Source organism: Pan troglodytes, chromosome 9 (genome assembly GCF_028858775.2).
Source record: "Pan troglodytes isolate AG18354 chromosome 9, NHGRI_mPanTro3-v2.0_pri, whole genome shotgun sequence".
NCBI lineage: Eukaryota > Metazoa > Chordata > Mammalia > Primates > Hominidae > Pan > Pan troglodytes.
In genome coordinates, this window is record NC_072407.2 from 47,764,383 (window position 1) to 47,789,433 (window position 25,051).

At 36.5% G+C, this 25,051-nt stretch overlaps 1 protein-coding gene across 1 annotated transcript in view; it reads left to right on the top strand.

The window, feature by feature from the left end:
* The window catches only part of HSD17B12 (hydroxysteroid 17-beta dehydrogenase 12), a 175,053-nt gene that overhangs the window by 67,992 nt on the left and 82,010 nt on the right, over nucleotides 1-25,051 (top strand). The window contains exons 2-3 of the mRNA XM_001158375.7: nucleotides 2,114-2,160; nucleotides 5,244-5,319. Of these exons, the coding sequence (XP_001158375.3) occupies nucleotides 2,114-2,160; nucleotides 5,244-5,319 (123 nt within the window). The remainder of the gene's footprint in view (nucleotides 1-2,113; nucleotides 2,161-5,243; nucleotides 5,320-25,051) is intronic.

A 25,051-nucleotide genomic window follows, 5' to 3' on the forward strand; every position in this document is an offset into this window, starting at 1 on the left:
AGAGTACCAATTTATTTTGAAAACTGATAAATAAAGGCGAAAAAAAATTCAAACATTTATCTTGTGTTCTTATGCAATCTATATATCATGGTAACTAACTAATGAGGAATAATTTGTCTCTGGAAAAATTCCAGCTAATAGATGAAGATGAATGATTGAACTCTAATATGACCATTTTGCAACCCCTAATGAAATAATGGATCTCAGTGGTGACCAGCAGTGGCTGCTAATATAACAAAACAAAAGATAACCAGACATATGCTTTCTGATGTAAAAATGCATTATCCCTTATGAAGTACTCCTACCAAAAAAATCAAACCTGAATTTGATCAATATCTATATCCAACCACCATGGGACAGAGGAACATGTTAAATGGTATCAAGGACAGGCTGAGAAAGCACAAACCTATGACCTAATATCTTAAACCAATAAATTGAGAGGGTGAAGGGAAGAAAGGGGAGAGGGGTTATAGACATGGTTAATTGACATATTAACAAATTTTATTATGGAACCTTTTGAATCCTGATTGGAACAATTGTTAAAAGTCTTTTGAAACATTTGGCAGAATTTATAGTGATTACATATTGGATGTCAAGGAATTGTTATTTATAATTTTAGGAATGAGATAATGGTATTGTGGCTATTTTTAATAGCAGAAACATACTGTAATAGTTATGAATGAAGTGAAATAATGTTTTTACTTCAAAATAATCCAGTGTGAGAGGAAGCAGGAGGGAATATTAGATGAAGCAAGGTTAACCTCAAGTTGTTGATTGGTGAAGCTGAGCTATGGGTACCTAGGGGTTTGTTATACTGTTCTCTGGATATTTCAACTTTTTTTTTCTTTTTTTTTTTAATTCTGGAAAGATATCAGCTAAGCAAGAACATGATGAAAGTCTACAAGATTATGAGAGATATGGCTAGGGAGACTATGAATGTGTTTACCATATTTCTGAATAGTAAAATTAGGGACCATCTTGTATAATTGGAAAGAAGTGAATACAAGAAAATCCTACTTTACACCATAACTTGTTTTTCAAAGTCTGTAAATGTTTTGGAAAAACTCGTATTTAGAGAATTTGGGGAGGCATCCCTTTTTGAAGCAGACATCTGTGCTTTGAACTTGTAACATGATTCTAGTATTCCAGAGATAAGATGTCATGGTATAGCCTGCCCTATATAAATTTCAATGTTTCTGCTACATAAAGTTTTTGAGGTTGTAAGGTAAATATGGTTTCTCATAGAATAATTAAGACCATTTTCTATTTACTTTTACTACCCTTTGTTTTAAAAAGTAGCTTATGAAGATATATACAGTAAGTATGTACTTAAGTGTACAGCTCAGTGAATCTACACACACACAGTAGTAACTGCCACCCTGAAAAGATACAGAATATTTCCTGTATCCTGGAAGATTCCCGTATTGCCCTTCCCTGTTATCTACTCCACTATCCAGAGATAATCAGTATTCTGACTTCTGTCACCATAGATTAGTTTTACCTTTTCTTAAACTTACATTTTTATGTCAGACTTTTTGTAATATCTTAGAGATTCATTCATGTTTTGCATATATCAGTAGTTCTTTTTTTATTTTTTTTATTGCTGTTTAGTTTTGCTTCTTTTGTTTTCTCTTTTATTGCTGTTTAGTATTCCATTGTTTGTCTATATCTCAATTTACTTATTCTTCTGTCGATTAATATTTAGTTGTATTTACCTACTATGCATCAACTAAGCTACTGTGAACATTCTTTGGGGTAGACATTAATGCATTTCTGTCTCTTGAGAATTGGTGGGTTAAGGTAGGCATATTTTTAGTTCTGAACATATTGGCAAATAGTATTTTCCAAAATAATTGTACCAATTTACAGTGCCACCAGCAATGTGTGAGAGTCTAGTTGCTCCACATTCTTTTTAACACTTGGTTTTGAAGTCTTTTTAAAATTTTAGCTATTGCGGTGTGTATTCAACCTTAGATTTGAACCGCTGGTATTGTTCTGTCTTTTACATCAAAGTATCACACTGGTCCTTTTGTATGTAATTGGTGGGTCCTAACTATGACCAATTCCTCATTGTAATTCTTAGACTAAACTATTGCTTTTTTCCCTTTCCCAGTTGTCACAGGTAGTACTGATGGAATTGGAAAATCATATGCAGAAGAGGTAGGTGATTTTCAAGATCTTTTCTTTTAATATAAAAAATAAGAATAAATATGGGATGATTTCTTATAGTAGTTTTGATTTTTGAAGTAAAAAACACAAATATAATGTTGCATGGTACAATAGATGCTTTTTGTTTCTACCTTGTTGGAAATACCATATTTGCCTAAACAGACACAATTTTTTGAAACAAATTTCATGTAAAATAAGTATAAAACTTTCTGGTTGTACTGGGTAGTTGGAACTGGGAACAATTTAGTGTAATTTTATTTTATGTCATGTAAGTGTGTACAGTCTTCAGATTTGAAAGTCAATTATTTTGAACTATTTTCCAAAAAATGAAAATATTATAGGTGGTTACATTTCTAGGCTAGTCCATGACATTTTCACAAGAAGGACTGTGATTAACAGAAAGGTATTGATAGACACAGGCAAAGGGTTCAGATTCTCTGCAATGAAATTAAAGAACAGGAGAGCATCATAGTTTGAAGACCATTGGACAAAGCAGGAGCCGGGGCAGTATTCTTTAGGCAAGTTTCCCTGCCTTCTGGTCCCTGTGAAGGCACCTACAGCCTATGATGAAGTGATCTGGAACAGTGGGGTGATTCTAATAAAGATCCCAGCAGATTCACTGGATCTTCCATTTATCATTCCATTTATAATTTTAATTTTTCCAGCTTTTTATTTGGAAGAATATCAAAACTACAGAAAAGTTGCAAGAATATAACAAACACCTGTATACTCTTCACCTGGATTCACTAATTGTTAATATTTGGCACATTTAATTTACTTTATTATTATTATTAATTATTTCGCTGGACCATTTGTAAGTTAGTTATAGACATAACAGTTCACCCCTAAATATTTCAGGATGAATCTTCTAAGAGCTAAAACATTCACCGTTACAACCCCAATACATTGGTCACAATAGGAAGTTTAACGTGACACAATACTGTTGCATAACATACAGCCCTTATGCAGGTTTCCGGTTGCCCCAATACATCCTTTTAAGCTCTTTTTTAATCGTTGTTTTTCCAAGATCCAGGTAAGGATTACGCATTGCATTTGGTGTCATGTCTCTTAGTCTCCATTAATCTAAAAGAGTAAGTTAGCCTTATTTTTCTTTTATAAGAATGCCATTTTTGAAAAATCCAGTTTAGTTGTTTTGCAGACAAACTTGAATTTGTCTCATTGTTTTCTCATTAGATTCAGGAAAAGCATTTTTTCATCAGGAAGGCTACACAGGTTTATCCTTCTGAGTTCATCTTATTAGGAGGCAAAAGAAGTCTCATTTGTCCCATTATTGATTATAAACGTAATTAATAAGGAATATGTGGAATGACACTTTGAGGCTGTATAAATATATTATTTCCCAAGAATCTTTTATCCAGTGGTGTTAGGATTCATTGATAGTTTTTGCCTAGATTGGTTATTACCATGGTGGTTAAAAAATGGTGATTTTTGGCCAGGTGCAGTGGCTCACACCTTTAATCCCAGCACTTTGGGAGGCCGAGGTGGGTGGATCACCTGAGGTCAGGAGTTCAAGACCAGCCTGGCCAACATGGTGAAACCCTATCTCTACTAAAAATACAAAAATTAGCTGGACATGGTGGTGGGTGCTTGTAATCCCAGCTACTCAGGAGGCTGAGGCAGGAGAATCGCTTGAACCCAGGAGGTGGAGGTTGCAGTGAGCCGAGATCACACCGTGGCACTCCAGCCTGGGTGACAGAGCAAGACTCTGTCTCAAAAAAAAAAAAAATAAGTGATTTGTTTCTAATGCTATATCTCCTACATTTATTAAGATGGTGTTTTTCTATAAAAGCTTTTCCTTATCCCTCTTGCCCTATTAATTTTTTAAAAGAAAGTATCAGTATGGGCTAATGGTTTTTTTAGTGGTGTTATAACAGATTAATTTTGCAAATCATCACCAACCTTTTTATTTTTATAAAAAATGTTCTTCCATAGCTTCATTTGCAATATCACTCACTACTTAATAAACCCTGACTTTAGGATTTAAGACTGGAATATTAGTTTGCTAAATCACTTTTAGTTCATAGCACCTAATTTATTGCTCATTTATATTCTGTCTAGAATATTTCACTAAATAGTTTTGTGCAGATTAGTGCTTTTTTCCCTCTACTACTATATTTATGTGTCCTGGGATAGTAACCACATTTGTGTAAATCTTTTTCATTATGTACAACATTTACATATGCTGGGTATGTACACAGAAGGTGTTCCTCAGGAAATTCTTTATTAATTTATTCAATTAACTTCTTTAGTTTGCCATGGTCCATAAAGTATAATGCTCAACTTAAAATTTTAAAAATAATTATGTTTTTAGGAATTTTTAAAATTTTAGTAGTAGTTTCCTTTGCCAGTCCTCTGATGTTTGTTTTATATATCCATTCTGCAGCAAAAACTTTTTTTTTTTTTTTTTTTGAGATGGAGTCTTGCTCTGTTGCCCAGGCTGGAGTGTAGTGGTGGGTGCAATCACGGCTCACTGCAGTCTAGACTTCCTGGGCTCAGGTGATCCTCCCACCTCAGCCTCCTGAGTAGCTGGAACTACAGGCATGTGCCACCACACCCAGATAATTTAAAAAAAAAAAAATTTTTTTTTTTTTTTAATTTTTTGTAGAGATGGGATTTTACTATGTTGCCCAGGATGGTTTTGGACTCCTGGGCTTAAGCAATTCTCCCACTTCGGCCTCCTGAATTGCTGGGATTACAGGCGTGAACCACTGTGCTTGGCATAAAAACTTTTTTAAAGCTAATTTTTAAATTATAGAAGTGGTAGACACTTAAAGGTTTAAAAAACCCAAATAGTATAGATGATATAAAATGAAAAAGTAAAAGTCTCCCTCCTTCTAAAACCCTTTCACATTTAAATACTAGCTTGGCTTAGAAAGATAACTTTTTGGGGCATTTTTTTGGTAAAATCTCTATTTTGGATTGTGTCTTCATTACACTTGGGTTTATATTTTGAACTATCATCTGGACAGGTTTTCTTAAAATGGGGGTTATAGCTCATTAATGTTTTTCAGTGACATGCACAGGTGTGATTCAAATCTCCTTTACTGTTTCAGTTAGCAAAGCATGGAATGAAGGTTGTCCTTATCAGCAGATCAAAGGATAAACTTGACCAGGTTTCCAGTGAAATAAGTAAGTTCTCACATCAAACAAAAGGAATACATAGCTAATTAATGTTTTCAAGCAGTTATCCGGTACTGACATAGTTATTTCTAGTTCAGGAAACTTCTTTTTCAAGGAGAGATATCATGAAAGAGCATGAAAAAGCACAGGATGCTTTAAAAATGGATCATCAATTTTAGGCTGGGTGCGGTGGCTCACGCCTGTAATCCCAGCACTTTGGGAGGCTGAGGCGGGTGGATTACCTGAGGTCAGGAGTTTGAGACTGGCCTGACCAACATGGTGAAAACCCGTCTCTACTAAAAATTAAAAAAAAATTAGCCGGGTATGGTGGCGGGCACCTGTAATCCCAGCTACTCGGGAGGCTGAGGCAGGAGAATCTCTTGAACCTGGGTGGTGGAAGTTGCAGTGAGCCAAGATAGTCCCACTGCACTCCAGCCTGGGTGACAGAGTGAGACTCCATCTCAGAAAACAAACAAACAAAAAAAGTTTTTTAAAAATTGTTTTAGGGTGATTGTAATTTGCTTAAAATGTCTTTTACTAATTTATTTTTGTCTTGTCAGTAGTCAAATTATCTGATTATTTTATCGTATTCTGCTGAAATGTCTAAACTTGTTTGCTGTGACTTCATTTCAGTATTCCTGAATGTTTTTTACTCTTTTTATCTCAGTGTTTCTAAATGTATAACACATATGTGTTAGGAAAAATAGAAAAGATAGCAATACCCATGTGACAGGGAAAATCTTTTGAACTTTCTTCTTAGGCAATTATACTTGAGACCTGAATTACAATATGGCAAAGACTCTTAACTAACTTCTACTTAATCAACCAGATGGATAAACCAATGCTGTTCATTTGTTTGGTAAAACATACTAACTGATGTCCCCAGTTTGCTGACCATTTGTGGCCAGGAAGCTTCTGTGTATAATGCTTATATACTTTTATCCTCACAAATCAAATTGTTTACTTATTAAGAGTCAATTGTGTTTGTTTCCAAACTTATGTTGGGTATATTTTTTATTAAATATTCTGTAAAATGATGAACTATTAGTGTAAAAGCTAGAGTTAGTTCTATAAAAACTAAGTTGAATGCTCTAAAAAAAGTGAGTAAAATTACTTCTTTGAAAAATTGGCCGTCAAATTAGTGTTGAACAAAGACAAATGTAAAATATTGGAAGAACTTACAAAAAAGAAATCTGCTCTCCTGATTGTTTCATATGTGTTGAAGTTTGTGCTGTACTTTACTAGAACTGAAATTGTAATCATAAATGATAGAATATGGGTGTGATGCATGCAAGAAAGACTGGAATTCAAGTCCACAGATCCAATCTCAAAGACAAGGTCTTGGCCCTACACAGAGGATTGGTGAATGAATTACATTTATACATGGTTTAAGTGAAAATAAAATGATTACCATGTGTATTTATCTCTATGAGTCCTTGTTTTAACTAACTTCTCAGCTAACAGATTGTCCAAATTCTTTTAATGAGAATTGATGAGAGAGGATTTCTTCTATATTTTGTTACCAACATTACCACCTACTGCTAACATTTATATAGTGCCTTATTATTTATTCATTCTCTCACATGTATTGTCTCCTTTGATTCTTCCAACATACTTATGAGGTATATTTTGTTACTATTTCTTTCCAGACCATAGCTGGTCCTATTGGACAGATAGCTTCACTTCATCTTTAGATAAAAAACAGAGTGTATTCGTCTGTTTTTCATGCTGCTGATAAAGACATACCTGAGACTGGGTAATTTGTAAAGAAAAAGAAGTTTAATAGGTACACATGGCTGAGGAGGCCTCACAATCATGGCGGAAGGTGAAAGGCACGTCTTACATGGTGGCAGGCAAGAGAGAAAATGAGAACCAAGCGAAAGGGGTTTCCCCTATAAAACCATCAGATCTCATGAGACTTATTCACTACCATGAGAACAGTATGGGGGGAACCGCCCCCATGGTTCAATTGTCTCTTACCAGATCCCTCTCATAACACATGGGAATTATGGGAGATGCAATTAAAGATGAGATTTGGATGGGGACACAGCCAAACCATTCACAGCGCCTTATTGGAGATTCCCAATATTAAATATGTTATATCTTTTTTTTTTAAATTATTTTAACCTTGCTGAGAGTACAGATCTTTACAAAGCTGAGCATGTGGTATATAGATATACAATATATCTTTGGCATTTGAAGCTTTTAACATTCAAGATTTCAGCTATGTAAATGCAACCCCAAAGGGCCAAGATATACAGTATTTTACAGTTTTGCTGAGGTCTGAACCTGAATTACGCCATGACACTAATGAGCCTGAGGTAGTTACTGAGATAGTAGGTGAATTTAACATACTGCCTGGATCTTAGCACTGTTTCATTCTTAGCTTCTTGTAGTCTTGTATATAATAACTCTTAAAGTGATTTTAAAAATGTTGTGTTTGTGGGTGTGTCTAGAAATTGCCTCTCAATGAATGCATCTACTAGTTGCTAGAAATAAAGGTACATAGGCAGAAAGTAGATGCTTTTGACTAAATGGAATGTTGCATTTTGAAATGCTATGATATGAATGAATCTACCGTCTACTCGATACAGAAACAAGAAAAGCTACCTCATGACACTTTCAGCAAGTACTGCAGCCTGTACAAAAATTGCTCAGTGACTCAGAAGATATGCTTTAATGATATTTGAGAATTTGGTTAACTCATGATATGAGGTGGCATGTGACTGTTGGCAGAAATGTGATTCTGGAGAAAGAGAGGATTCTGTTCAAACATTTTCATGAAGGAACAGATGGTAAAGACACTGAATTGACCTTTATTAAAAGGCATGGGTTTTTATCCTTGTTAAAATTTTTGAAAAATGTTTTTCTGGGCATAATATGAATTTAATAGGAGAGGTGATATCAGCAGACTATGTCTTCTGTTCTAAGCTGAAAAAATACACAGAGGAGATTTATAAGTTAAGACAGATTTTTAACTGAGATGTAAATCACCTCTTTGGGAGGATAATGTTTGCATGAACATATTTATTCCAGGAGAAAGAAGGACCAGTATTTAATATTGTCAAAGACAGACTAACTCTGCATTTCTTTGATTATACCTTTAACACATCTTTATTGAATGCCTGTGTACCAGGTACTGTGCTAGGCAGTGAAGATACCATGGTGAACAAGGTGGCATGCAGTCCCTGTTCTCAAAGAACTTAAGTGCAGGAGACAGTAAAAACAAATAGGTAAAAAACAAACAAATAAACCAAACCAAAAAAAGCACACACAAAAAACAGACAAATAAATAATTGCAGCCTATATTGAATGCCACAAAGGAAACAAAGGGCTAGAGAGATAACAATAGAGAAGTTCTTACTTTGTTGCAGCATGGTGTGTTTTGCGATTCGCAAGGTGATAAAAGGGCTAGAATAACGGCCTGTTGCCCATATAACAGCACTCCAGTAACAAAACTGGAGCCTTACTGAAAGACCTATCCTCTGGGCCCATTTGGGGGTATAATGGTGGAGGGATTGTGTATGTGCAAGTTGCATAGGATACATGCACTAACGTTTCTATTTTCTTAAGCCTTGTTATGCAAGGGAATTTATGGCTTCCCAGTCTCATTAAACTGTAGCCTATTATGGAGTCCAAGTTCCAAGTTTCAGTCAGCCAACCAAGTCAACCAACTATATGAACTAAACATTAAATCCTAAATCTCTGGTAAGTGAATCATAAAAATATTTGGCCCAATCTGGTATTATATTGTTTTCTGTTGTGGGTGTCAGTGAGGGATATTTGAGTTAAGTCTTGAGGAGAAGAGGAATTCTTTTGCTAGGAAACTGCCCTTACTGTTGTGGTGGGGTTATTACAGGATCTTCAAGCCAGAGAACACCAATCTTGGGAGACACAGGCAAGAGAACAGACTAGTACTATTTCCACTGGAAAGGGAGGTTCAGAGTAGCTTGGGAGTCGATTCTCAGTTTCAGTTGAGTCTGACCAAATATCCCCATCCCAAATCTCAGGGTCACACTTTTTCTCATTCAGTGCTTTCAAATGAGACTAGGTGTCTGTGGAATTCAACTTAAGTTGTAATTCTGCAACTGGCACATTTAAATCTGATGTTAGCAAGGTGAACTCCATGGCTATAAAACATAAAACTTTTTACTGGGGCTACCACAGAAGTTCTCTGGTTCTCTCATGGTAAATGTGAGCTGACAGTTTAGTGATCTGAACTTGCCGTTTTTATTCTATAAGTGCTCCAGTATATTCAGAAGAAGCCACAGCTTAGCACAGTCTTTGTACTCATCATTTCTGCCAAACTCAAATGTAGCCACCATTTGGTCCCTCAAGGCACTTCTCCAGTGGGTACTTCATTACAATTAACAGCCAGGGTTAATTTGATGAACTGTCATACCACTTATTGCATAATGGATTGCTAGTATCCCATTTCCCATTGGGAAGGGGCTTAACACTATGTCTAAGCCCAAGGACACAATCAAACCAGTGCAAAAGTCCTTTGAAGTTTGTCTTGTGATCCTACTCCTGAAACTAATTTGTGGATCAGGCAGAGCCCAGTCAGGAAACAGAAGTCACACAATTTAGTTTAACCAGGATAACTTGTCTCTTCTAGTCCAACATTTCAACTCACTCCAATGGGTTGAACTCATCGTTCTTACTTCCCTGTGTGACTGAAAGACAAAAAGAGGAAATGGGGGATTGATGAGGAAATTACTTGACAAGTGAAAAAAATCAAGGACTTTTTTTTCGGCTGCTCTCACCTTCGAAATCTGTCATCATATAAACTTGGGCACTTTATATCAAGAAGTAATTCCTTATGAATGTGGAGGGTAGCCTACTCATCAGTGTCAAAATTTTTAAGAAAAATTTTGAATGGATTATATGTAGTTAGTAGGACACTAAATGTTTCACCAACAATGGATAAGTGCTTTGTCAGGATTGACTGCTTTGATGAAATTACAGTTCTTTGTAAGGATACCTGTCACCCTTTTAATTAAGACAAGCTGAAAGCCATCACACATGTAACAAGCTTATTTTATTATCATTCTTAGCCAGGATTATTCATATATTAAATATTTTTGCCAATTTTGATTCATCAAAGAAAAAAACTACAAATTTTTTTAACACTGAGCTGAGTTTTTATTTGCAATAAAGCATAATAAAAAGGAGACTAGCTTTCAGAACAACCTGTTGGTTCACAGATTGTAGAGATGGTGATATTTATAATTCATATTATTTTACAGTCCTTTCTTCCTTCTCTTTTCGTTTCATTTCTTTTCTTTTTTTCTTTTTTGAGACAGAGTCTTACTTTGTCACGCAGGCTGGAATGCAGTGGCCCAAATATGGCTCACCGTGACCTCAACCTCCCAGGCCCGAGCAGTTCTCCCACTTCAGCCTCCCAAGTAGCTGGGATTACAGGCTTGTACCACCACACTTGGCTGATTTTTTTTTTTTTTTAATTGAGACAAGGTCTCACTCTGTCATTCAGCCTGGAGTTCAATGGCGCGATCTTGGCTCACTGCAACCTACGCCTCCCAGGTTCAAGCAATTCTTGTGCCTCAGCCTCCTGGGTAACTGGGAATAAGAGGCATGTGCCACCATGCCTGGCTAATTTTTGTATTTTTAGTAGAGATGGGGGTTTCACCATATTGGCTAGGCTGGTCTTGAACTCCTGGCTTCATGTGATCCACCCACCTCGGCCTGCCAAAGTGCTGGGATTACAGGCCTGAGTCACTGCTCCCAGCCTAATTTTTTTGTTTGTTTTTTCTTGTATTTTTCGCAGAAACAGGGTTTCGCCATGTTACCCAGGCTGGTCTCCAGCTCCTGAGATCCTCCCACCTTGGCCCCCCAAAGTGCTGGGCTTATACATGTAAGCCACTGCGCCCAGCCCACGGTCAGTATTTCTGATTGGATGCAGTTTAATAAACTTTGATTTTTAAAACTGCATATTTCTTTCTTGGATTTAAAAAAATCAAACCATGAGATTTCTCCTTTTTGTAACTGATCTCAGGGTGTAAAGCTTTTGGATGGTCCTGTAACTCCATGGCTTTATCTCTTGAAATGCAATGCTTTTTTAGAAATGTAAATCTTACTGGTCTATAGTGAACAGAGGAGTAGGATAAGGTAAGAAATGTCCATTTCACTTTTTCAGGCCTTACTTGGAATCAAATTTGTATAGTTAAGATATGAATTTGACCAAATAAGTTTGTTCCACAATTTTCTGATGCAGTAATAATACCATTAATACGATGCCTTGTTATATTTAGCTTGTTTCGTTTTCATAAGTACAACAGGAGGCATTAGTAAACACCTGTAGACCTTTTCGTTTTATGTCTAATAAAACTAAAACCACATGATGTTAGGATTAGAGAGTTAATCTCATATAGCCCCATGAGTCATATTTTTAAAACTGCTTCTTTAATGCTAGAAATATCTTTGTTGCTCGTAGAGTTTATATGTTACAGGGCCAGGAATAAAACCCATCCATTTTGCCTCTACTGGTTTTGCCCATAGTACCTGTAACTGTAGAAATATTCTACAATTTTGTCAATGTTCCTGGCCTTCCAGAAAGTGACGTTCTGTACTGCCTGTAAGACAGACTCCACAAGGCAGTGAGCTAGTCCCAGGATAGTTTCCTGAAAGGTCTTTGAAGCATTGTTTCCACATAAGAGAATCCTTGTTCCTTACTAGTGGGCTTGTCATGCTTAATTAAATGAAATTTACCATTAAATGAAACATTTCTGGCATGGTCATGGTTACAAAATTGTTTTATCTAATTATATCCTGATAGGGAGAAGGATAGATTCTTACTGAGACAATGCAAATAATTACATTGTCATGTAAAATAAAAGAACTCAATAAAGGCATGTTGTAGAATATTTGGCCATTGCTTTGATTAGTTTTACAGACAAGGCCAATCAATATGTGTTGTATTTTCTATATAATTAACATCTTTAAATTTATCTAATGATTTACCAGTTTATATTCCAGCTACTGTTGCAGCGTAACAAACCACCCCAAACTTATTGTGGTAAAGGAACAACCATTTTAGATGCTCACAAGTTTTTCTGGTCAGGAATTTTGTCAGGACTTAGACAATCCTTTTGCTCCTCATGGCATTACTGAGGTCACTCAGTGATATTTTGCTGACGGATGGTCTGGTCTGGAAGATCTAAGATGGCTTCTCTTAACAGGTCTAGTGACTTGGCAGGCGATGGCCAGAGGCTGGACTTAGCTGGGACTGTTGACTAGAACACCTACATGTAGCCTCTCTAGCATAGCCATCTCAGGGTAACTGGACTTCTCACATGGTAACTATATTCCCCCAGAGTGAACATTCCAAGAGAACCAGGCAGAGGCTTATGTCTTTGTTGCCTGGTCTCAGAATTCACGTAGCATTATTACTGCCATACTGTGTTGGTCAAAGCAGTCATGAATCTGCCCAGATTTAAGGGGAGAGGAATAGACTCTACCATTTGATAAGGGAGTGGCGTGGTAACTTTGGCAAAGAACATATGGGATAGAAGATATTGTTGGAAAATATGATGTGGATTTGGAAAATACAATCTGCCAGTTTATAAGCTATATTAAAGTTTCCCAGGGAATATTTTACCTGAATTCTGTGGGATCAGTAGGAAAAACATAGAATTCCAAGAGCGTTCATTGCAATTTGCCCAAGTATGGCTAACTACCATGAGGGTTAGTGAAAAATTAAGAAGAAAAAAAAGACGTTTTCTCAAAATATTAAGTTTTTTCTGGTTCTATTTAGTCTTGCAAAATTAATTTTTGTTCCATTGGTCAGCAGCATGCTTTTACAAAATGTTTAATTTTGGAATATAGAGTCCTATAAATACTAACTCAATTTCCTGGTACAATTTGTCAGATTGTCTGCTTTTGTGGCAATGTTGGGTTACACTGAGCAGGAAGCCTGACTTACACTGAGAATGAGTTGATTCTCTGCAGCATCAGTAATAGCCAAGAGTCCAGATACAGCCCTTGCTGAGGCTAATTAGTCTTTTGATGATCTTCCTAAAGACTCTATTTTCTGACATTCAGTTTATGGCCGGGGCCCTTAGACAAGCTTGAAGGAAATGTAGCAACCACCTGTTAATAAGACTGGTGGTTAATTTATTATAATAATTACCACTGTCAGAATGGAATCCCCTAGTGAGATATAATATGGAACTAATTAATATGATTTAGTCAGTGATTATCCTGAGGGTATGAGCCTTATCATGGACATTAAAGGAACTGATACCTCCAGAGACTTTCATAATGTGTGTTTTTAAATTGCCAACTATTAAGAGTATTTTGTACTTGTTGATAACGTAATCTTAGCAATCAATTTGTTCATAGTTGTGCCAGTCTTTGCATAGAATCATGAATATGTTTCTATTCATCCTGAAAAGTAGTACATGTTGAGCCATATTTATTATTAGTTACACCTTGCCTACACATAATTGATCAGGGTGTTGAGCTTCTCTTATTGATTTAATAGTTCTTCCCATATCATGGGCTTGATAAACAAAGCAGGTCTCATAAGAGAGCTGAACTAATTAAAGATGTGGAATATGCTATGTATCTAGTTACACCTAATGTCCTCCTTGCTCAATAGTGCTGCATAGCAGTTAATCAAGAAGCACTGAAGATAGTTTGGGTGTAAAGTATATCTTAACAATTTTATTTTTCTTCATCTGAGGCCCAAATTTGTGAAGAGACTAATCGTTATACTGACATATAAGCATAAGTCTTAGGTACCCAAGACAAGAAATGATTATAGTCTTAATTTGGTATGACAGCAATTAAAGCATAGCTACAAGAAATAATAGTTATTAGCAAATCTAGCATATACAGAAACAAGAAACTTTTGTTTGAAAATCATTCAACAACATGACAAAAGTCAACACAAAAGCTCAAAAAGTTAACAGGCTCTTAGGAAGTGAGAGTATTCTAAGGAGATAAGGAACCTTTGCTAGCCAGGCTGGATACTGAGGCACATAGTAATTTTGATAGCTTTATCATTAAGAGAAGACTATATTCTCAAAGATCAATTTTCTTCTCAACAACTGGTTCCAGACAGTTTAATTCATAAGCTTTCTTTGTTGATTTCAATATATTTTATACCCTTATATATATAAGGTTATCTTATATATATATATCTTATCTACATATAAGATATATATATATAGAGAGAGAGAGATGACAAGTTAATACTTTCAACTAGCTTAAAATATGTTAACTTTACATTCTGTGATTATTCTTCAAGTTGTTGCACATACCACATTGAGTTCTCCATCCTAACTGGAGTTTTCTGTATGAATTTTAATCTTTAGAAATTGTCCAGGGCAACCAAAGATTCTCTTTATTTCACTCGCTGTGATATTTGTATAGTATTTCAAGGTCAGTTGAGAATTATAGATATTATATTTAAGTTGACATTGCAGAGCAACATGATCATTGTTGATTCCACGTTTGTCCAAGAGGTGATATTTGAAAGTTTTCCACAGACGGCGTGAAGAGTTACTTAGTTTAAATGATTTGGGGAACATCTGAAGTTCACAAGTGTCAAGCCTTGGCATTATATTTCATACTGTGATAATATCAGAAGATATATAGCTATTTTTAAAATTAAAGTTATCAAACCAGTTTTAATTTGGTTAGGGATTTACCTTAATTAGGAGTGTAATGTGAAACTTGGATTCTTATATAACTCTGCATTTATTTACCAATATTAGAAATGTTTCAAAAGTTTATGTTAGTACATTTTAAAATAATGACTAGTTGTTAGCCAAAGATCTGAATTTTAAAAACTATCACTGTTTGAGCTGACCATTTCTGTGGGGAATGATTTGTCTGAGATTGCCAGCACATTTAAAGCCTCAGAAGTTTTGTCCTTGTCTAATAATTTTTGAGTTTTTTTCTTCTTAGATTTAAATAAGCACTTACTAAGTCTCTATAAGCTATCCAGAACAGGGGCTTTTCCAAATTTGAAAGAGAGAATTGATGGGCAGTATTGTTCACGTCTTCTGTATCCTTATTGGTTTCCTTTCCACTTTCTCCATCAATTATTTTGAGAGGGGAAATGAAATCACCGACTATAATTATGGGTTTGTCCTTCACAATTTTTCTATTTATCTGTTATTAGGTGTATTAACATTTAGAGTTGTATGTCCTCTTGATGAATTCACTCTTTATCATTATGGAATGACCCTCTTTATTCTTGGTAATAATCTTTGCTCTGAAATCTACTTTGATGGAAATTTACTTTGTCTAGCTTTCTTTTGATTAGTGTTAGCGTGGCATTTCTTTTTCCTTTAATCTATAAGTGCTTTATATTTTAAATGGGTTTCTTATGGACAGCATAGAGTTGATCTCGCTTTTTTATCTAAATTGATGGTTTCTGCCTTTTAATCGGGGTCCCCAGACCATCTACATTCAGTGTCATTATTGATTGAGCTAAAACCTACCAATTGCTTTTTGTTTGCTATTTATTCTGTCTGTTCTTTGTTCCCTTTTTCATTTTTTCTGCCTGCTTTTGGATTAATTGCATGCTTTTTATAATTCTAATTTTATTTCTATCCTCGGTTTGCTGACTGTATATCTTTTTTTTCTTTCTTTTAAAAGTCTTATATTTACATACATATTAACATTTCTGATGCTCTTCATTCTTTTATGTAAATGATTTCAATCAGGAATCTTTTATTTCCCTTTTCCCCTGTCTGAAGGACTTCCTTTAACATTTCTTGTAGTCTGGTCTGCTGATGATTCATTCTTTTTGTATATCTGAAAAAAAAAACCCTGTACATTTGAAAGGTATTTTCTCTGGGTATAAAATTATAGATAGATGGTTTCTTTTCTGGTACTTAAACTACTTTGCTTCACTGTCTTCTGGCTTGCATTGTTTCTGATAAGAAGTCAGCTGTTATTCTTACCTTTTTATCACCATGCATAATGTGAGGTTTTTCTCTTTTCTGGTTACTTCTAAGATTTTTCTCTTTATCACTTAAGTTTTTTTTTTTTTAATTATTATTTTGCCTCTTGTTGTAGTTTCCCTACTTGGAGTTTGTTAAGCTTAAATTTAAGTGTTCATAGTTTTCGGATAGTTTCTTCATCTCACACTCTTTTTCTGGGACTTTAGTTACGTATATATTAAGTTGTCTTAACCCACTGATGCTGTCTTTAGTTTTTATTTGAGTTTCTTTTCTCTCTGTGTTTCATTTTTGGACAGTGTTTATTTATATGCCTTCACATTCACCAACTTTTTTTCTGCAGTGTCTAATCTGCTGTTAATTCTGTTAGTGTATTTTAAATCCAGACATTGTCCTTTTTCTCTCTGTATTAAAATTTCTGCCAATTTTATATCTTCTACACCTTTTCTTTTTTTGAGACGGAGTCTCGCTCTTTTGCCCAGGCTGGACTGCAATGGCACTATCTCGGCTCACTGCAAGCTCTGCCTCCCGGGTTCACGCCATTCTCCTGCCTCAGCCTCCCGCCACTACAGGCGCCTGCCACTGCGCCCGGCTAATTTTTTGTATTTTTAGTAGAGACGGGGTTTCACCATGTTAGCCAAGATGGTCTCGATCTCCTGACCTTGTGATCCGCCTGCCTCGGCCTCCCAAAGTGCTGGGATTACAGGCGTGAGCCACCGTGCCCGGCCTCGCCTTTTCTTAACGTGCTCACTCTCTAGTTTCTTGAACATATAGAATATATCTATCATAATTATTTTAATGTGTTTAGTGTTTTGTCTACGAGTTCCTCAATTAGTAGACTACTAATTGGTAGACAGACTTGACTGCTGGGCTCTATCTGAATTCCTCTTCTCCTCATAATGGCCTAGAAAATCTCTCCAGACTATAAGCTAGGGTCATAGGGCTCACCTCATTTGTTTTCTTTCTCTTAGGGACTTCTGTCATACATTCTTTATTGTCCAATGTCTGGAAACCATTGCTTCATATATTTTGTCCATTTTTGTTCAGGCTGGTCAAGTGATGTCCAGTTTTTTAGTTTAAGGCCAAGGAATAAATCTAGTCTCTGTTACACCGTCATGGCCAGAAGCAGAAGTCCCTCTCCCCTCCTTTGTTAACCATCATAGATTTCCTGGTAAATATTACCATCATTGCATGTGTCCATAAATGTTTGGTCTACATCACACTTTTAAAGAGAGACAAGGACACAATTCTTTTGTATTTCATTGTACCAGGCCTAGCATGGTTTAATGGGTGTGGGCGCTTAGTAAGTATTGTTTTGGTGACTGAAGAACTACTGTGAAACTTCCTCATGTTCTTACTCTTGCACAGAAAGATATTTTGAAACTTAGCTTATGGTCCAATTTTGGCACACATGGTTTTTTAAGCCAATATGAGATCATGTTGTAAAACTGTCTAACTAAACGTTTTCTCTAAGTGTAGCTTATTTCAACTTCATTACTGTTTGTTACCAGTCGTTTACTCTGATAGAGAAAAACATCTGTAATATGGGTGGATATTTTGTTAAAAATGTAGCATACCCACCAATTAGTTGGCCCAGCTAAATTAGCATGTGTTGGTCTGCATCTCCAATTAAGGCAGCTGCTTGAATGTTGCTGTTCTACAGCTGGCATTAGGGATGTGGGAGTGTACTCCACCGTGGCCAGACACTAGCTGTACCTCTCAACATATTTGCCTATGTTTGTATGGTTTCTTTAAAACAGTAAAGGGTCTTTCCAATTGGATTATTGATGGTTCAGTGACTTTTGTGTTAAAAAAAAAAACAAAACTTTTTTTGGTTGGGAAATGTGGGACCAAGGTGTTATTAAATGAGTACCATTTAGGTAGAGAATGTTTCTCCTCCCACTTTTAAAATTTGGTTGTTGTTCTAAGTGGATAATTGGAATTTGAGGTACAACCTTCAGCTATAAAAGAATTTGTAGAATGGCATATTCTTGGAAACATTTATAAAATTTAGTAGTTTTATGTGGGGATTGCTTCCTTTCTTATCATGAAAAGAAAATACTTTGAAACTTTTATTGAAAAGGTTCACTTTAACTTGATTTTTCCATCAAGTGAAGTTAAATATTTTCTTGTCAATTACCAGTTGTTTTGATCATCTTATTTTGCCATTATTTATTAAATGCATATTTTTGTTACATGCTGATTTTTAAAATAACTACAAACCAATTAGGTAATTTAAATGACCTAGCGTTATGTCTAATACTAGAATCAAAGAGAAGAGGAATTCATTAACACCAATAGGAATTTTCACATATTTGAATTATTTTATTTCTTTGCTATTAAAAGCCAATAGAATTAATATTTAATGACACCAGGCCACTAAGAATAGAAAAAATGATATGGAATCAACTTTTAATGTGCTTTCATTCTGTTTAATGCTGTAGAGATGTACAAAATCTAAGACGCAATCATACTGCAATACCTGATGAACGTATTAAGTCACAGATGTAAATACATTTAACTTTTATGGAACACTTAATCATATTGAGGCATGTTTGGAAAACATACTCCTCACATGATTTAAAAGGCATCTCTGTTTAGGAACTGCTGATGGATCAATACTCTCATTTTATAAATATGAAAAGGAAGTCTGGGTAGAGACCAACTCACATCCAGTGAATGGCACAACTAACTGAGTTCTAATCTTTGACTTCTTGTGCTGTGTTCTCCATGACTCCATGCTTTTAAGTGTACTTTAAGTATTGTAGGTGGGTAACTGAATAACTTTTGGAAGGTGCATCCCCAAAACGTAATGTCAGAATTACATCACATCAACAGATAAAACACAAACTAAATTAAATTTGCAGCATGACTATGTTTGAATGCAATTGCCTATTGGAGTGATTATTATATCATTTAATTGATACATACAATAATTTTTCCTTTTTAAGACATAGCCATGCCCTACGCTGTATTCATTTATTTAGAGACAGAGTCTCACTCTGTACCCCAGGCTAGAGCGCAGTAGCGCAATCTTGGTTCACTGCAGCCTCTGCCTCCTGGTGTGTCCAGAGTTGGTTCCTTCTGGTGGGTTCTTGGTCTCACTGACTTCAAGAATGAAGAAGCCACAGACGTTCCCCGTGAGTGTTATATAGCGCTTAAAGATGGTGTGTCCAGAGTTTGTTCCTTCAGATGGGTCCAGAATTTATTCCTTCTGGTGGGTTCATGGTCTTGCTGACTTCAAGATTGAAGCCACAGACCTCACAGCAAGTATTACAGCTCTTAAAGGTGGTGTGGACCCAAAGAGTGAGCAGCAGCAAGATTTACTGTGAAGAGTGAAAGAACAAACATTCCACAGCACAGAAGGAGACCAGAGCGGGTTGCCACTGCTGGCTCTGGTGGCCAGTTTTTATTCTCTTATTTGGCCCCGCCCATGTCCTGCTGATTGGTCCATTTTACAGAGTGCTGATTGGTCAATTTTACAGAGTGCTGATTGGTCCATTTTTACAGAATGCTGATTGGTGCATTTACAATCCTCTAGCTAGACACAGACTGCTGACTGATACAGTTACAATCCTCTAGCTAGACAGAAAAGTTCACCAAGTCCCCACCAGACTCAGAAGCTCAGCTGGCTTCACCTCTCACCAGGTTCAAGTGATTCTGGTGCCTCAGCCTCCCAAGAAGCTAGGATTACAGGGGCCTGCCACCACTCCTGGCTGATTTTTGTATTTTTAGGAGACACAGGGTTTCACCATATTGGTCAGGCTGGCCTTGAACTCCTGACCTCAAGTGATCCGCCTGCCTCAGCCTCCCAAAGTGCTGAGATTATAGGCGTGAGCCACTGCCTCACTGCCTTAAATATGCTGGCCCCTACTGTGTATTTAAGCGTGGCTTTAAATCAGTACAATTAGTAACTAAAGAAAGCTAAACTGTTTTTATATTCTAAAACAAGCTTTGATTAAAAACAAATAGTCTTACAGTAATATTTTAAATGTTTCCTGAAAATATAATGAAATAAGCATCCATAGTTGATTCTTAGAACAATTATGAGGACACTGAGACCTGGCAAGGTCACCCAGTGCACAGTAAAGCTGAGCTTCAATTGCCCATCACCTAATTGCAGGTCTAGTTCTCATTCCACTTCTAGATTGTGATGTTGATATTTCTAACTGTTCACCCCCTTGCAGTTTTCCTTTATGGTATTAATCTAAAATCTCAAGGCCTCTTGAATGTATGACATTGTTTTTCAATTATGAATCACTTAAAATCAGTGTTTTTGACTTCTATTTCTGAAGTGAAGAAATAGAATGGAGGATGCTGCTGTCACTACCCATTTCTAGAAAGCCTTTATTCAGTCTTTGTGTGCCTTTTACTAGTGGTTTATGTGCCTGGATGTTAGACCAGCAATGTGGGGGCCACCCTCATGTGTGAGTCTCTAGCTTTCCTCCTGCTTCAGTTTGGCTATTTTGCTTTGATCAGTTTTGTAAATTCCGTTTTGTATTCTTTCGATAGAAGGGCCTATTGCAATAAAGTGAAAATCATTGCTCAGAAAATTCTCCACATTTTCTCTACCAATCCTTATTGCTTCCTTCCAACAAAGGACTTATATTACTCAAAATGTGTCTCTATGTGCCTAGCCTTCTATCCTCAGAGAAAGAAATGCCATCTTCTCTAAAAGCTAACTTTTCCCTGGTATCTTGATCCCCAGTGTCTTCCTGGTTCCTTAGGACTTGTTCCCATAGCATTCTTCTCCATCTGATATGTCTCAAACAGTTACACTATAGACAAATTTTGTTGAGCCGATTGTTTGTTTTAAAAATCAGTACATTTCACTTACTCAAATCTGAATTTATATTTTCTTCTGAAAATTTAAAGGATCTGTTAACCCTGGGCCCAGCATTCTTGCAGGGCAGCAATCCACTGGAGCTGTGAACCAGTTGTCCTTTAGATGGGAATGCTCCTGTCAAGTTAGCCCAGCCCACTCATACAGTGCAGCACCTACTTGCTTTTATTAGGACCTCTTCACTTGCTTAAGTAATGGACTTGGCACTGATGACATTTAACTCTCTGCCAGGCACAGTGGTTCACACTTGTAATTCCAGCGCTTGAGAAGGCCAAAGTGGGAGGATGACTTGAGCCCAGAAGTTCAAAAGACCAACCTGGGCAACATAGGGAGACCGTGTCTCTACAAATATAAAAAATACAAAAATCAGCCAGGCTTGGTGGTGTGCACCTGTGGTCCCAGCCACTGGGGAGGCTGAGGTGGAGGATTGCTTAAGCCTGGGAGGTTGAGGCTGCAATGAGCCACTGTCTTGTCACTGCGCTCCAGCCTGGGTAACAGAGTGAGACCCTGTCTCAAAAGAAAAAGAAAAACAAGTTTGCAGTCTTTATTATCCTTTAAGGCCTCTTAGCCTTGCAGGACATCTAAAGAGAAATTCTATATTGTTTGCAAGCCATTTCAGAATATTTGTAAGACACCTAGAACATTTTAGTAATAGGATTTGCCTTATTTTCAGTGAAATTTATTTCTTCTATTATGGTATATTTATAAATATTCTCCACTAATTTTGCTTTTGTCACATAACAAATATCTATAGATATGAATGCTAAAACAATGTAAACTTTGGACATAGGAAAATCACAAAAATACACATGTACAGGTTAGTGAGTGATTAGAGAGGGAGAGAATCACATGCTCCCTACTACTTTTTTTTTTCTCCCCAGAGGGAGCCACTATCTTAATTTCTAACATTATCATTTAATTTTGACTTCTTGGACTTTATAGAAATTGTATGATACAGTATAGTTTCTTTTGAGTTTTGGCTTCTTCAGCTCAGCATTAATGTTTGTGACATTCATCCATATTTTTACATGTAGCTATAATTCACTCCTTTTAATCGCTTTATGAATGTATTACAATTTAGTTGTATATCCAATTGTTGATGGACTTTTGGGTTGCTTCCAGTTTCTGGCTATTATCAATAACATGACTATGAACAATACTGTACATGTCTTTTGGAGCACATATATACATTATATACATTCATTTCTGTTGGATATATATGTAGGAGTGGACTCATATTCTTTTTTTTTTTTTTTTTTTTTTGAGACAGAGTATTGCTCTGTCACCTAGGCTGGAGTGCAGTGGGGCAATCTCAGCTCACTGCAACCTCCACCTCCCGGGCTCAAGTGATTCTCCTGCCTCAACCTCCCCAGTAACTGGGATTAAAGACACACACTACTATGCCCAGGTAATTTTTGTATTTTTAGTAGAGATAGGGCTTCACCATGTTGGCCACACTGGCCTAGGACTCCTGACCTCAAGTGATCGACCCACCTCAGCCTCCCAAAGTGCTGGGATTACAGGTGTGAGCCACTGCGCCTGGCCTCACATTCTTGATAGTCTCTTTCTCATGTATAAGGCATTGCTGTTTCTTTCAGGATCTTTGGTACTGAGATACCGAGTACATTTCTCAAGATCATATTACAAATATGGTAGCAGACTCAGAATTTGCACCTTCGTTTCTTCTTTAAACTGTCACCTTAAAAACAAAACAAGACAAAACCAAAAACATTTGATGAGACCTGCAAATCTAACTATTTTCATTTATTTTGGTAGTTTTTATAAGATACAAGTAATTGCATATATATATATCTCTCTCTCTCTCGAAAGCTGAACATCTAACCTTTTTATTTAACTGCTTTTTAAAGTTTTCAACCTATAAAATTTTATCTGTTGGTTCATGTGGAAGTTTACCTTCATTTAGCATGGTTCCAAGTGTTGAGTCATTAATAGTGAGGAGACATAAAGTACATTTTAAAGATCCTGTTGATGGAGAGTAAATATGTTGCAGCTTACTGCATTAATTGGAAAATAAGCCATCATAAAATCCCCCTACTCCTGTTTTCTCTTAAAAGTTCATTCTTGAAAATGTCATAGAACAAATAGGTGTGCTCGTTTAAGTTGGTGTGTACTAACTATCTCAGCAAATGATGAGTTAAAAATTTTGGGGCTTTTTTTTGGCATTGCCTTCTTTCCATCACCCCTTCATGCACAGTGCTAAAACATTATTAATTGAATTTTCTCTTGGCACAATTACAAGATGACTTTTGCAAGGAGGGCTTAATGTTATTTAAATCATCATTTTACATAGCAACATTGCCTCTGGGACTTTTATACAATGCAACTGCTTTGGTAGATGAAAGAAATCAAGTACTGCTGCACAGACTTTTAGGAGTATTAATATATTTAAAAAGCAAGTAAAATGCCGATGTACTAGCTTGTGATCCAGTATGAATGGAAAATAAGTCCATGGGAATGGTTACTTTTTCTTGAATAGAACAGAGTATCATGGGAATGTGAGCTATTTCTAATCTTTTTTTGTGAATGAGTTTTCTTTAGATTAACAGATTTTCACCTGATTTGGGGGGAAAAGAAAAAACTTTCGGCCAGGCATGGTGGCTCACGCCTGTAGTCTCAGCACCTTGGGAGGCCGAGGTAGGTAGATCGCTTGAGCCCAGGAGTTTGAGACCAGCCTGGGCAATATAGTGAGACCCCATCTCTACAAAAATACAAAAAAAATAGCTGGGTGTGGTGGCACGTGCTTATAGTTTCAGCTACTTGGGAGGCTGAGGCAGGAGGATCACTTGAACGTGAGAGGCGGAGGTTACAGTGAGCAGAGATCGCGCTACTGCACTCCATCCTGGGCAACAGTGAGACCCTGTCTCAAAACAAAAAACCCCACAAACTTTCAAGCCATTTTGAAAATGTTCAGAAATTTCTTGAAGAATATTTTATTAAGAATATTTTATCTTACTAGATTTGAAAAATATTTTGTGGTTTATTTATTCATTTTTAAAATAGAATTAAAAAAATTTTTTTCAGAGGTAAGATCTTGCTTTGTCACCCAGGCTGGAGTGTAGTGGTGTGATCATAGCTCACTGTAACTTTAAACTCCTGGGCGCAAGCAGGTCTGCCTCAGCCACCCAAGTAGTTAGCACTACAGGTGCACACCACTATGCTAGCTAATCTTTAAATTTTTCATAGAGTTGGAATCTTGCTCTGTTGCCCAGGCTGCTCTCAAACTCCTGACCTCAGTGATCCTCCCACCTTGGCCTCGCAATATGCTGGAATTACAGGAGTGAGCCACTGTACCTGGCCTAAAATCGACTTTGTTTCTTAGAGTAGTTTGAGTTCACAGCAAATTGAACAGAAGGTAAAGAGACTTCCCAAATACTCCGTGTCCCCATATGTATGCAGCCTCCCCTACTATAAAATTCCCACATCAGAGTGTTAGATTAGAACCTATACTGACACATTGTTATCACCTAAAGTTCATAGTGCAGTGTAAATTTTTCATGGCCTTGGAAGGAATACATTTAAATCTCAAGTTTTTGTTGTATATACCGCCTACAAAATGTTTTTCCTAGATGTCTACATTTTGATTCCTTAGCTTATTTCTCTTTTGACTTTTTGAAAATGGAATAGAAAGTATATTTTTTGCTTTTTGCCCTTTTATGTTTTTAAGTTTAACATTAAATGTCTTTGGAAAATATATTTTACTCTACGCCTCTCTTTTCTGTTTCTGTTGTACATCGGGTATAGCTTGAAAGGGATCCAGGTAGATCCTAGGTCACATATGTGTATGCTTACAGAAACCAGGCAGGTGATAGGAATGATCTAAGTGGGCTGGGGTGAGGCAAGACTGAACACATGCCCCATGTAAAGGTGTCAGCTCTAGCTGTTACTACGCTGTAGGGCAAGCTCAGGGGTGCCACATTTTCCAATTATTTTTAAAGAATTTTTA